This window comes from Ruditapes philippinarum, unplaced genomic scaffold (genome assembly GCF_026571515.1).
Source record: "Ruditapes philippinarum isolate M1 unplaced genomic scaffold, ASM2657151v2 ctg10907_1_1_1_1, whole genome shotgun sequence".
Taxonomy (NCBI): domain Eukaryota; kingdom Metazoa; phylum Mollusca; class Bivalvia; order Venerida; family Veneridae; genus Ruditapes; species Ruditapes philippinarum.
In genome coordinates this window covers 3737-18734 of record NW_026857829.1, presented here as the reverse complement: position 1 = coordinate 18734, position 14998 = coordinate 3737, and the positions used below count along the sequence as shown (strand labels likewise).

Below are 14998 nucleotides of genomic sequence, written 5' to 3'. Positions count from 1 at the left end.
ATTTAAAAAATAAAACGCTAATTAGCGTGTATTCGCTCCCCCCCCCCCTTCCTCCATTTAAACTTGTTTATTATAGACTTTTCGCTTGGCGGGGTCGCGGGACAAAACAGGCTTATAAGCGCGATCATGGCGAAAATTGTATTTATTAAACTTCTTCCCACATATTAGAGTGTTATTTTCCCGCGACCCTGCGGGCGAAGTTTTATTCATTAATCATCGCCCCCGCCCTCCCTAATAAGCGTGTTTTCGTTCTGCGACCCCGTCATTATAATATATTGAGATTCGACTTTTCGCTTGGGGGGTCACGGGAAGAAAACCCGCTAATTAGCAGGGGGCGCACGGCAAAACTTTATTTACTAACATTCGCCCCGCACCTCCGCTAATAAGCGTGTTTTCGTCCCGCGACCCCGCCGTTTTATTTCTTAAATCACGCTCCGCGAAGTTTTATTTATTAATCTTCGCCCCGCGCCCTCGCTTATTAGCGTGTTTTCGTTCCGCGACCCCGCCATTGTAACTTGTTTATTCTCAATTTTTCTCTGAGCGGGGTCACGGGGAGACAACACGCTATTAAGTTTTGTTAGCGTGTTTTCGTCCCGCGATGTCGACCCCGTCGTTTTATTTTTAAATCTCGCTTTGCGGCCCCGCAGGGCGAAGATTTATTTATTTAACTTCCCCCGCGCCCTCGCTAATTGCACGCCCACCATTTTAACTTGTTAAATTTCGAGTTTTCGCTTGGCGGGGTCGCGGGGGGAAACACAAATGGCTCAAAGCAGCCACCATTATTAATGGTTATTTTACCTTTTGAATTATTACATACAAGTTGTTTTCATACACCCTGGGGCGTCCGTGGCCGAGTGGTTAAGGTCGTTGACTTCAAACCATTTGCCCCTCACCGCTGTGGGTTCGAATCCCGACTGGGACTTTGGATTCTTTCATGTGAGGAAGCTATCCAGCTAGCTAACGGAACGTCGGTGGTTCTACTCAGGTGCCCGTTCGTGACTGAAGTGATGCACGGAAGGGCACCTGGGGTCTTCCTCCACCAGTAAGGCTGGAACGTCGCGATATGACCTATACTGTGTCGATGTGACGTAAAACCCAAAAACACACACTCATACACCCGATGTTATAAATTTGTATTTGAATAAGATATACACGGTCTCGTCGCACATACTTTATCAGAGACTTTTATCATATAAACTTCGTTTTTGATATATAGCTCCATGACTTTCTGTAAAGCCAGTTTAGATTCGGTTTTAACGGATTTTATTAATCAAATATCATTTTCTACAAATATATCGGATGTTAAACCGTGAATGTATATGTATATATTTACTTAATTTAAGTATTTATCTATTTGTTTATCTATAGACGTCGTCATCCACACATGATCGTCGTGATTGTACCAGATGTGTGCCTTTTATACATTAAATTAATGAATGACTTAGCCTTCAGTTTTCATTTGCATTGAATAATTCTGTTAGAAAAAATGGAGGTTACTGGAAAGAGGGAAATAAATAATTTTTCTTGCATACCATGTGAAGAAAGTGATGTGTTGACTCAAGCGGATGGCTTTTGTACGAATTGTGAAGAGTATATGTGTTCTAGTTGTTTCAATGCACACAAAAAGTATAAGCTTAATCGAGATCACACTTTAATGGACTGTAATGAGGAAGTAACGCAGAGAGAAAGTTCGAGTGAATTTGAGAAATGCGAGCTACACTTGAATGAACCAGTAAAGTTTTACTGTGCACAGCATGAGCAAGTTGGTTGCGGAGATTGTATGGTCATAGGTCATAGGTCGTGCAAGGTCGATTATGTTCTTGATAAGGCAAATGATCTTACATGCACAAAAGAGCTGGAGTCTTTGACCAAACGACCGGAAATATGCAAGACTGAAGCTAAACGATTATTGTCGTCAATAAAGGACAATAAAGTTCAAGTTGACGATATCAATGATAAGTTTAAACAGGAAGTTAACTTGTTTTGGGAAGAGATGACTACACAAATCAACAACTTGAGAGATTTTATGCTTATAGAAGGCGAATGCATAAAGGACAGAGATAATTTGAGTATGACAAAGTTAGAAGGCGAAACTGAAAGTATAATAAATGATCTCAGTGTAATATCTGATTTATTTGAGTCAAAGGTGCAGAGTCCAAGTCAGCTCTTTGTCTGTTCTGTTTCACAAAAACATAAGTTGGATCGACTGATGAAGCAACTTAATGATATCAAAAGCAGAAACAAGATTGAGCCTTACGAATTCATAAAGGATAGCAAGATAACTAGCACTTTAGAGAGCCTTGGTCACCTGGGGAGGCTGCAGGAAAACAAAGATTTATATGGTATGGTTTAGTTATATATCTATAAATTTTGGTTTTACAAAAATCAAGGCGACATTCGTTTTGTGATTGATTGATAGACAAGAGGAGAAATCCGACAGTATCTGACTTTTTGGTAGATAGATAATAATTTCACAAATGTTTAGTCATCCAAATGTAGTTTGTTGAAATTAATATCTTAAAACACGTACAAAATGATTAAAGATATATTTGCTGCCCCTGTTTGGATGTACATTCGCGATTTAAAGTTTTCCCTGCTTAACGTTGACCCTCCCATTTTAATTATTTATTGAGTCACCCACGTTTCATTTTATGTAGACCTGGTAATAAAAAGAAACGGCAGAGCTTTTTTCACTTTTCACTGCTAAACATGGAAAAGTACACGTCCAAATTAGTTCAGCAGGCGATGTTGTTCACTCACTTAAGTCTCGGACAATTGGATTGTCTATTTCTGTTAAAGTACATTTTTTAATTCTGTTATGATTGCTTACATTTTAATATATAGATGTGAAGTGTCTGGGATTTACGAGTGTATTTTTTAGCTTACCTGTCGTCATGCGTCGTGCGTTGTACGTCGTCCACATTTGGGTTGTTAACACTCTAGCAGTCACAGTTTTAATTGGATCATAATCAAACTTTGTCAGAATGTTTGTATGAATGAAATACAGGTCTTGTTCGAGTATGGGTCATCACGGGTGAAAATATAGGTCACAGGAGCTAACAGTAGAAAACTCTTGCTAACATTCAAGTGGCTGCAGTTTTGATCCAAATATCCTGGAAATTGATCAAGAATGTTGTTTTGATCATTTCTATCAAGTTCGAATATGAGTTATCTCCGGTGAAAAGCTAGGTCAAAGAAGCTAAAACTAGAAAAATCGTGTTAACACTGTAGTTGCTGCAGTTTTCATCCACATATTCTTGATATTTGTCAGGAAAGTTCGATTGATGATTTCTAGGTAAAGTTCGGATATAGATCGTCTCTTGACAGAAAAACTGGTCACAGGAGCTTAAAATAGAGAAATTTTATTAACATTCAGGTGGCTGCAGTTTTGATAAAATATTCTTGAAATTGGTCAGAAAAGTTATTTTAATGATTTCCAGGTAAAGTTCGATTATGGGTAGTCTCGGTCAAAACATAAGTCACAGGAGCTAAAAATAGAAAAATCTTTTTAACACTTTACTGGCTGCAGTTTTTATACAAATATCTTGGAAATTGATCAGAATGATTGTTTTGATGACTTCGAGGTCAAGTTTGGATCTAGTAAAAGAACTAGTTCACATGAGCTATAAATAGAAAAATCGTGTTAACACTCTTGTGGCTGTAGCTTTGATAAAAATATCTTGGAAATCAATCAGGAAGGTAGTTTTGATGATTTCTTGGTTTAGTGTGGATATGGATAGTCTCTTGTCAAAAACTAGGTCACAGGAGCTCAAAATAGAAAAATCTTTTAACACTCTAGTGGCTGCAGTTTAAATCCAAATATTCTAGAAATTAGTCAGGAAAGTTGTTTTGATTACTTCTAGGTCAAGTTGAATTATAGGTCGTCTCGGGTCAAAAACTAAGTCACAGGAGCTAAAAATAGAAAAATCTTGTTGATACTCTAGTGGCTACTGTTTTTCATCAAAATATCTTGGAAATTAGTCTGAAAGTTCTAGGTCAAACCACCCAGAAATAGAAAAACCTTGTTAACAATCTAATGGTCACATTTTCGACTCAATTGTCATCAAATTTGGTTAGGATGCTTGTCTATTTAGTTCCCTGAATGAGCTTGAATTATGGGTCATCTCTGATAAAAGAACTGGGTCACATGAGTTAAAACTAGAAAAAATTTTTAACTCTCTAGTGGCTTGTTTTGTTATCCAAGTATCTTGGAAATTGGTCTAAAAGTTTGTTTTGATGATCTCTAAGTCGTGTTTGAATATGGGTCACCTGGGGTCAAGAACAAGGTCACATTGCCTAAACATGGAAAACCTTGTTAACACGCAAAATGTCACATTTTTGACTCAATTGCCATAAAACATGGTCAAGTATGGTTGTCTATGTAATTGCTCGGATGGGTTCGATGTGTCATGTGAGCAATCTAGGGCCATCTTGGCCCTCTTGTTTTTTTTTTTTGTTGTTTTTTTTTGGGGGGGGGGGTGTTGTTTGTTTTGTTGTTGTTTTTTGTTATTGTATCAAACGTTTGCCATTTAAATGAAAATGCATTTATAGTATCATACAATACTGCTTAAAAATTGCATTGACTCATACTCCACGCTTTTTTAGACATTTCAGCTTTCACCTTATAAGTATGAACAAAATCAAGTTTAAATGTTAAATTTTAATAACTTATCATCAATATAAGAACAATATTATATACGAAGACCATTGAAAACTTTAAAACGTGATAATTTCATGATATATTTTCTACTGTAAACGCCAATTCAATGACACATTTCTACTTTTAACGCCAGGCTCTTAGTTTAAAACGTATATTCAACAGAATGCAATGTAACAATTAATGGTCACTGAATAATATTTAACACAATGTTTGTAATAATTTTGTAGCTTTAAACAGCAGATTTGCAAAACGATGCGCTTTAACACATTAACTTTCCTCCGTTAGCCATTTTTCTAATTACAGCTACATTTTGATAGTTACATACATGATTTTTCTGCTCCACTGAAGCTGTCATAGAAATATTGGATCAGCTTTTTTGTCTTGATCAAGATTTGTAACCAGTTTATGTATTGGCTTATAATGAAATCGAAGGGTTCTGCGGTGGCAAATTCAACAACTGATCAACTTCACAGGGTTTTAAAAATAAATAGAAATTCAAGTTGCATGCCTCAAGATGAGCTTAAATATTTTTCAAGAAAATTCAGCATAATGGCCTGTTAAAAGATGAGAATGTGTAACTCTATTGTGTCATGTTGAAAATCTCAGAAGAACTACCTGATCATGATGGTTTATATGAGATAGAGATGGCGGCAAGTTTAGGGGGTTTATATCATTTGTTCCAATTTGATTTCCATTTAGATGATATAAGTTTACTTATTGAAGGTTACAAATCTCTATTTTGGTAACAGTGACGGCTTGATATTATAAGGTTTCTTTAACCAAACTTTTCATTTCCATGTACTCCTGTGTGGACTGGGATCCAACATAATTTCACTGCCTTGGTTTTTAATATTTCATGAAATCACAAGATACGCCGCTTTTCATGGAATGACACTACTGTGTCACATTGAAGGTTCCATGATAACCGCCGTATGAACACATCTGCGGATGTTTCTAAGTTCCAAATTTAACCATTTTGTGTTTAAATGTTGAATTCTGCTTAAGCCGGTGCTATGGGGCGTGGACGGTAACTTGCACTTTCCAGTACCATCCATGAACAGGCTCAATCAAACCGAACCTGCAACATTTTACAATTTTGCCGTGTTGGGCTTTCTTTAGGAATTTTGTTTTTCACTATTTTATCATAATATTATCAAATTTTCTATTTTTGATTGATATTAAATAACACGGAGAGAGGATCTGAAAAAGTCACCAATTTTTATGCTTTAAAATGTTTGACAAGGCTAAATCAATAGCTTTTGTTTCAGCCGTAAATATAGATACATTATCAGGTAGTCTCATTCACGATGTAAGATGATTTTTACGGACAACTGCACCTTCATTGCAACAAGCTTTGGAATCGTCCGTGTAAATATGAATAAAATCTAGATGATCTTTGAATTTTGAAAAATAAATGTTCTTTAAAAACGTCAGGAGAAATGGATGACTGTTTTAAATTTGAAAGACTAATTTGAACTTCTGGAAAATTTAAGTCCACAGAGAAACATCCTCAACATTTCGAAGAATATACTTTGGATCTACTTTAAATTTTTCTAAACTATCTTTTAAACGAAGGGGCTATCTTCCTTTAGTTTGTTAAAAATATTGTCGCTATAATTTGGTTTAAATATAACTTTTATAGCAGAACTTTTACCTTTTACCAGTTGATGATACCCTAGCTGCATATTGAACATAAAGCTTTCTATCAGAAGTTGAACCACGTCTTACTTTAAAGTTTCTATCGGCAAGAAAGGTAGAAATAAAGAGTATACTATTTAATGGGAGAAACAGACAAAATTTTCATTTTTTCATTTTGAATTTTTCATTCATGATTTTGTAAATGTATTTTTCGCCTTATTAAGATTAAAATACTGGTTTCCTAACGTGACCCACGTGGGTCAGGTTAGAGCGTTTAGATTTCACAAAAGTTGTCAAAGTGAACTCTGGAAACGTTAGATAATATGTCAAATGAATGACTTGGACTTGATTCAATCATCAAATATCTGTTATTGTAACTTCAAGGATGTGTTGAAGTCACATGACTTGTTTTAAAACTACTTGGTAATTCAGTTGGCGTCTAAATTTCGTTCAATATATACAGATATATGTACGCTTAAACCCCAAAATATATAGAATTTGAACAGAAATTCAAGCTGGGACGACAAAACAATTCATTTTAGTGTGATTTGAGTACATAAGATCATCTTATTATTTTAGTCATTAATTTTCCTGAGTATCCCTTTAATTTAGCATCCTTTATATCTTTAAGAATACCAAGTTTCCATGTTGTATCAAAAGGTTTTACAAGATCAAATTAAATCAAAGCCAAGTGCTGTTTATTTATTTAAGATTTTCTTATAAAAATTTTGGGGTAAGCATGATGATTGTTTGTACTATGTTGTTCACGGAAATATGACTAAAAGCTAGAAATAATTCCTTTAACTTCTAAATACCATACCAGGGGATTATTTACTATTATATCAAATATTTTGCATAAGAAGCTTGTAAGTGAAATTTGACGGTAATTTGCAGGGTCAGTGCTATCCGTTTCAGATTAAGGAATTGGAATAACCTTTCAAAATTCACCAGATAACGAAATTTTTGTTAAATACCTTAAGAAGCAGGAAAGGTACAAAATGGCAGTAATTTATGAGATTGCTGTGAAAGGTGTTTAAGAAATCAATAGTAAATGTCATCTGAACATGCTGCTGTATCTTTTGCTTTATTGATCGAATCAATTAAATCTTTGAAAGAGAGAATTGTGAATTGTGTCATTTGCTGAAGTAAAACTTAATGTTCTCCTATAACTTCAGGAACTTAATGCTATAGAAACTCGATTGAAATTATTATTTGCAGATGATTTTTTTGTGTTTTTTTTTGCAAATTTTTTCTTAATTACCTTTTGTGTTTTTGCATCTTGGCAATTATTAGATTTCAATTGACTTAGTAGTGGAATATATTTCTTTTATTTACCGCTTATCTATCAAACTATACCCCATACTTTCTTTATAGGGATATTTGCATTTATATCTGAAACTTGACTTCCATGACTTTGCAAATAGATGATGAATTGATCTATTAGCTATGGCTTTAAATATTTCATGATGTTTTAGGTTTTCGGATGTTGGATAATGCTCAAATTTTTAAAAAGAATCTTTCTATTGACTTACGGCTTTCTAACATTCATCATAGAACCATGGTTTCTTTATTTCGCAATGAACTGTACGCACTTATTTTGGTGGCGAACAATCTGTTATCATGCTAAAGAAAAGGTAGCTGCAGCTATTTTATCAGAATTAAAATCAAAATCGGTTTGATTTTTTTTTTTTTTTTTTTTTTGAAAATCAGATAACAGTAAGAAATCATTAAAATCTCCAATTGAATCGGAAGGTAGCAAACTTTTGTAAAATGATAAAATATACCATATAATAGTTTACAAATGATTGTTTGATATACTTGATGGCTCATTTGCAGCCAAGTAAAAGTGAAACTTAGCTTTTGGTAATTAATTTGATTTTTCATACATTTTTAACGATAAAATGGCTAAAAATTTGTTATTTTATTCTTCTTTTTCACAAAAAAATCAATTAATTTAAGAAAAAAACAGTCCATTTACAATATATATGTTTAACAAATGATGAGAATATCCTAATTTGGTAGTTTTAACATAAATATACGAGTATGTGAATATATAATAAAATTCAGCCGCCATCTTGGCGGCCATTTTGAATTTTGGGAACCACACTGATTTTGAGATTGGGGTCTCGATGAAATATGATGGACAAGATATCTGACTTTAACAAAAACAAGATATGTTTGTAAAACATGTATGCCCCCTATGGGCGGCCAATTAGTCATGTGATCAGGTTATTATGCATGACTTCTGACCCAGTGAACAAAAAAATAATAAGAGTTATCTACTGGTCATGACTAGTCACAAGGTAATAATTATTGTGACCCCATAGGTTGTGTGCAGCAATTTAAGTTATTACAAATCTTACCAAATAATATATGCATAAATTTTATGAATCATGTAGGCCTCATTAATGACAGCCAAGTTGTAATATTACATAAGACATTCAAATGTTTATACCAAAAGCATTTTTAGTTTAATATAAAAATATCAACCAAGGCAACTTGAGTTGTTGAGTTATTGGTCAGAAACCGTCATTTAGTACAAGGTCAATATGACACTGACCCCTTGACCCCAAAATCAATAGGGTTCATCTACTGGTTATGACCAATCATACCAAGTTTGAAGTTCCTAGGCCTAAGCGTTCTTTAGTTATTGATCGGAAACCGTTTTTACCTACAAGATCAATGTGACCTTGACCTTGATCCCTTGACCCCAAAATCAATAGTGGTCATCTGCTGGTCATGACCAAACATCATACCAAGTTTTGAAGTTCCTAAGGCCTAAGCGTTCTTTAGTTATTGATCGGAAACCGTTTTTGCCTACAAGGTCAATGTGACCTTGAACCTTTGACGCCTTGAGCCCAAAACCAATCGGGGTCATCTGCTGGTCATGACCAATCATCATACTAAGTTTAAAGTTCCTAGGCCTAAGGGTTCTTTAGTAATTGATCGGAAACTGTTTTTGCCTACAAGGTCAATGTGACCTTGACCTTTGACCCCTTCACCCCAAAATCAATAGGGTTTATCTTCTGGTCATGACCAATCACCAGACCAAGTTTGAAGTTCCTAGGCGTAAGCGTTCTTTAGTTATTGATCGGAAACCGTTTTTACCTACAAGGTCAATGTGACCTTTGACCCTTTGACCCCAAAATCAATAGGGGTCATTTTCTGGTCATGACCAGTCACCATACCAAGCTTGAAGTTCATAGGCGTAAGCGTTTTTTAGTTATTGAACAGAAACCGTTTTTATCTACAAGGTCAATGTGACCTTGACCTTTGTTCCTTTGACCCCAAAGTCAAAAGGGGTCATCTGCTGGTCATGACCAATCACCATACCAAGTTTGAAGTTCCTAGGCGTAAGCGTTCTTTAGTTATTGATCGGAAACTGTTTTTACCTACAAGGTCAGTGTGAGCTTGACGTTTGACCCCTTGACCCCAAAATCAATAGTGGTCATCTGCTGGTCATGACCAATCACCATACCAAGTTTGAAATTCCTAGGCTAAAGCGTTCTTTAGTTATTGATCGCAAACCTTTTTTACCTACAAGGTCAATGTGACCTTGACCTTTGACCCCTTGACCCAAAAATCAATACGGGTCATTCGCTTGTCATGACCAATCATCATACCAAGTTTGAAGTTCCAAGGCCTAAGGGTTCTTTAGTTATCACTCGGAAACCATTTGGTCTACGGACCGACGGACAGACAAATGCAATGCAATATACCCCCTCTTCTTTGAAGTGGGGCATAACAAAGTGGTTTGCTTGTAGAATTATCTGAACGATTCTTGTATTTTACCCTCGGATGGCCTCTAACTAGGGAGGAGATTTGGTTTTTGGGGTTTCTTTGGGGTTGTTGGGGTTTTTTTTATTTGTCGTTGTTGTTGTTGTTTTAAACAGTGCACTTATCTTTACAAAACTGGAGAAAAAGTAATGCAACCTATATTTTTAAAGGAAAAATATAGTATATGATAATAGAGGATATTGCATAAGTTGAGGTTTAATATTAAATTTATTGAATGAGTTGAATAAAATCATATTATGCGAGCCTCTGGAGTATATACGAATATAATATTCTATTTATCACATATATAGAATAAGATCTGAAAACTGTAAAAAAAGATTCATTTTTCATTGACGTACCTATAGTGTAACGCTTACATTAGCGCTATTAAACGCTATGTTTTTATATAGCGCAAATGACGTCACGTCAAAGTGTTATTACCCTAGTGTAATATCTTTTTTTTATTTAATGGCTATATTACACTCCTGCGCCGCGGTTTATGTGATAATACATTTTATGGTTCACTTAATTATCATTAAAAACAATACATACCCACTTCCATTCTCTTGATGATTAAATGTTATTTATTCATTTCTAACCGTCGGCTTATATTTTAATTTAAACTTTTATTGCTCCTTTCCACTTACGATGAGCCTGTGTAACTTATATTATTCGTTAGCATGTAAATCGAGTACATTTCTCAGTGTAATAACTGAATATTTTAAACGTAATAAGCAAATATTACAGACATGAAGAAATAGAAATCCTGAGTAATCTTTTAAGTTGTTGGCATAATTCAAATTTCAGATCAAGAAGATATCATAGAACAAGGAGTTTCAAAACCTTTAAAGACATTTGAAGATACAGCAAGAAGCGTGAGTCCATATCATAAATTGAATCTGTCCAAGCTCAATGAAAATAAAGTGATAATTTGTGATCGCTCTTGCTTTTTGTCGTTCTTACCTTTTGTTAAGATAACCATCACAATATACCTAATCAAAGTCAGTGTACATGTACATGTATTTTGTCAAAATATGAGGCCATTTCAATAGAGCAGTTAATCCTTAAAAAAAATTGTAAAGTTAGTTCCCTTTTTCTCAGGTTTAAAGGTTTTATTTCTCAAATATTATTTCAAAAAGGTTTTCATTAAAACAAAGGAATATTTGTTGTATATTAAATTGGAATTGATTTCAATAGTGCATGTAACATATATTTTGCTCAGTTATGTTTTGAATGTTAGAATGTCTTTGTTTAATTTTTGTTACACTGCATTCTTTAAATTGTATCAAATGTATTCTTTTAAGACGTATTTAATGTTAATGTTAGATTACACTTGAAATATTGCTTTACCACCAAGAACAGGTACGTCAAGCCTTTTAGAAAAGACGCACAATTATGAAGATGCGATAACTATATGCAAACTTTGCATCTTGGTAATTTTTAAATACACAGATACTCAACCAAAAAAGAAACCTGGCAATATGTTATTTATTGAATATCTGAACATATGATCGGGATAGAGTCAAACCAAAGATGGGACATTATACTGCAATGTCTTCCTGAAGAATTTAGGAAATGTGATTTTTCTAGGGCATGCGTCAAAATGTTAAATAACGTCGAATGTAAGGTAGGGGTCAAAACTGATTTTGGCATATTAAAGCTTTTGCCATTAGGTTGATTTTCAGTGGTGATAACTTGAAATTTCTTGCGAGTTTGTCTGATAATCGAAGTTCTAATGCACCCTTGTACCTGTTATTACAACATATAGCTCTAATAAATTCTTCAATAAGTCTTCTCATCGAGTTTAAGAATTGTTGTACCAGCTGATTAGGAGGTTGTCCCACTCCCTGACAAGGGCATTTGCTTGCTCGTTTACAGTGCAACGTAAACGTCGCAGGTTAAAATTTGTGACGTAAGTGCGTCAAAACGATGTACCAATCGTCCTGTTGGCTAGTTGCTTTTGGTCTATCTGACTTAAGCGATCATGCACATCACCGGTCAGCCTAAAGCGCATGACAAGCTCATGCACTGTGTTGCGACAGTTAAATATCCTGCTTAAGTCAACGGCAGATACGCCAGCTTAAAGCGTACTGATAGCCCGATTTCTTTCGGTCTCTGATAAACGTAGCATTTTGTAACCATCAAATGTCAATGGTGATTTATACTGTGTAATCACTTTGTGAATGTATGGCGCTTTCGTTCACATTCTATTGCGTTCCATTCATTGAGCACGGACGTTATGTGCGAAAGCGGCTATTTGAAGATTATCAAATTTCGGTTAGCATCAAGCTAGCTAGAGTTTACACACATATTGTGTATCGAAAATCTAAGGATATGAGATAAATATGTTTTTATTAGATGCCCATGTTAAAAAGATATTGCAAGTGTCCGGTTTCTTTTTTGGTTGAGTAAACTTTAATTTAATTTGCCTTAAACATTATTTTTTCTTTTTTCTTTGTAGGCGGTTTCAACACCATTACTAGAAAGGCAGTTGATATGTAGACATGTGAAAGTGGATGGCGAATATCTCACGTATAATTGTAGCCTTTGATAGAATTGAACCGTTATAGTGTTGTTGTTGTTTTTTCTTTTGTTGTTGTTGTTGTTGTTGTTGTTGTTGTCGTCGTCGTTGTTGTTTTGAAGGTTTTTTTAATCAAATAATCATATCCCAATTTCTCGTTTGGAAAAATGGAATATACAATTTAAATGATTATAAAAAAAACTTTACATGATCATATGTAATGTCGAATATAGATAAAAAAAATTCAATCAGGTTTTCTTTTTATATTTGTACTTTTAAATTTATCCTTTTAAATATTGTGATGAAGCATAAGTCATTGTCTTTATGACTTTATTTTTATATAAGAATATCATTATACGCATACAATTGCAGTTATGCAGACAATGGAAACGGAGATGTTGGATTGTACGTTGACAAGAATGAAATAGTGGATGGAACATACTTAGAGATTGAGATATTGAGTTTAGGACGGCGTGGAACAATAGGTATGAAAAGGTTCATTTATTTTTTGACAACAATGTATTGTTAAAATGCTAAACAATGTACAAATGCAAAATATTCTCTTTCTTTTTGCAATAAATTTGCTTTATTAAAAAGTTAGAAATTACGTTTTATACTTTTTTCACCAAAGATTCACAACGCTATATGTAACGATTTTGTTTCACTTATGTTTATTATATAAGCTTTGGGATTGGTGACAGACGATTACCCAGCAAATAAGCACCTTGGATGGAGACAGAACTCAATAGGATATCATGGGGACAATGGCCAGTAAGTTATTCTATGAAAGAAAGAAAGTCATGAGCAAGAAATTACACATAGAAAAATTGCATATACATAAACCCAAGAGTGATAGATTTTTTTCACATTTTATTGTCCCTTATGAAAGTCTTATTCAGAAAGTCTATAATACTCACGATAATTTCGGTAGGAAAGGTGATTCTTTTTGCCATTTCTTTTTTTTATTTTGGAATATATACTCATACAATTGGCCATTTCATACTTCACGATAACAACCAAAAGTCGGTATTTTCTTTATATCAATGATGTTTTTGAACCTCAATAAAAGACGTAAGGTCTGGAATAAGAAAGCTTGTGTGTCTGTTCGTTGATAATTGTCTGTTGGTTTCATGATTTTGGATGATAACTCAAACTTTTATTTTTAATAATTTTTGGTACAGATTTATAACTCATGAAATACGAGATACAGATAGAGTTCAAATTCTGCTTAGAGTTATATTTTTTCAGTTAGTTGTTGTCCCTTTTTCTCTAGTTTGATTTTACAAAAATAAGATTTCCAGATGATAAATTTTAATCAGATGATGGATTGTAATAATGTTTGGTACACACAAGTAACATCATAAAATATAGACCGAGTTTCAATTTTAATTCAAACACTTAATTGTCATGGCCTTTATTTCTATGTTTGTATTTTACACAAAAATGTTTTCGGACGATAAGTCTTTAACTGATGAGTGATCCAATGCCATTATACATTATTTAACTAGAAATCGATGTTTTACATATGTTCAGAAAACAATGTAATGATAGTACAACATATTTATAGAAAACAAGTTATTGATAGTGCTGTTTGTTCAAAAGTTGTAAAAGGATGATTTTAAAATCGTTTATATGAAAACATTTTTGCAATGTTTGTGTTGTTAAATCTTTCAGGCTTTTTCACAAAAGAGGAAAAGGAACTCAGTTTGGACCGACATGGCACGTTGGTGACAAGATTGGTCTCAGGACATACATGTTGATTACGTGCCGGTAACACTGCTATACAGCGACCACAGGAAATAGCCCCTGAAATAATCGAAAACTAAAGTAAAAAGGCGTATGTCGAGTTCACACGTGGTAATGTTTCAACCATTATAACTTAATCGATCTTTCCAAACAATTTTGTGAAGCTGACTATATCTGGTTTTAGAGAAAAAAAAATTTCTGCAAATAGAATACTTTTTGTTAAATTGGCGATAAATTGTAGCGAATTTGTTAACATTTGCGTACGATGTTGATATTAACCACTAAATCAAGCCCAAAACGCATTTACTGTATCAAATTGCGCTTCTTATATTTGAGTGATCACTCATCAGCTCGAGCTGCTTTTAGCAAAAATTTGCGAAAAACAGTCTTGCCTTGTGTACAGAGTCTGGCACGTTTGTGTACGGGATGTAAATGGAAACTATTTGGCAAGTGTATGGGGTGTAGTAGGTGAACGAATGCTATTTCCTGCAAAATAAACTTAACTACGAGCATGTACGTACGCTGATGAAGGAATAACGATTGATGGCGGGAGAAGGGATCGTATTGTGAAACGGTTTAATATTTTTCAAGGGATAAAATAGTAAAATAAGAAATACTTAATGAAATATACGTAACATGAATATAAATAGTAGAAA

At 34.1% G+C, this 14998-nt stretch overlaps 1 protein-coding gene across 1 annotated transcript; it reads left to right on the top strand.

Moving 5' to 3' along the window:
* Nucleotides 1-1453: 1453 nt before the first annotated feature.
* On the top strand, nt 1454-14370 carry LOC132751169 (E3 ubiquitin-protein ligase TRIM45-like). Its single transcript, XM_060741305.1, has 6 exons — nt 1454-2342; nt 10883-10950; nt 12537-12607; nt 12969-13081; nt 13280-13367; nt 14271-14370. Exons 1-6 carry the CDS (start codon nt 1487-1489, stop codon nt 14368-14370), a joined length of 1296 nt encoding a protein of 431 aa, XP_060597288.1. The 5' UTR covers nt 1454-1486.
* Nucleotides 14371-14998: the final 628 nt, after the last annotated feature.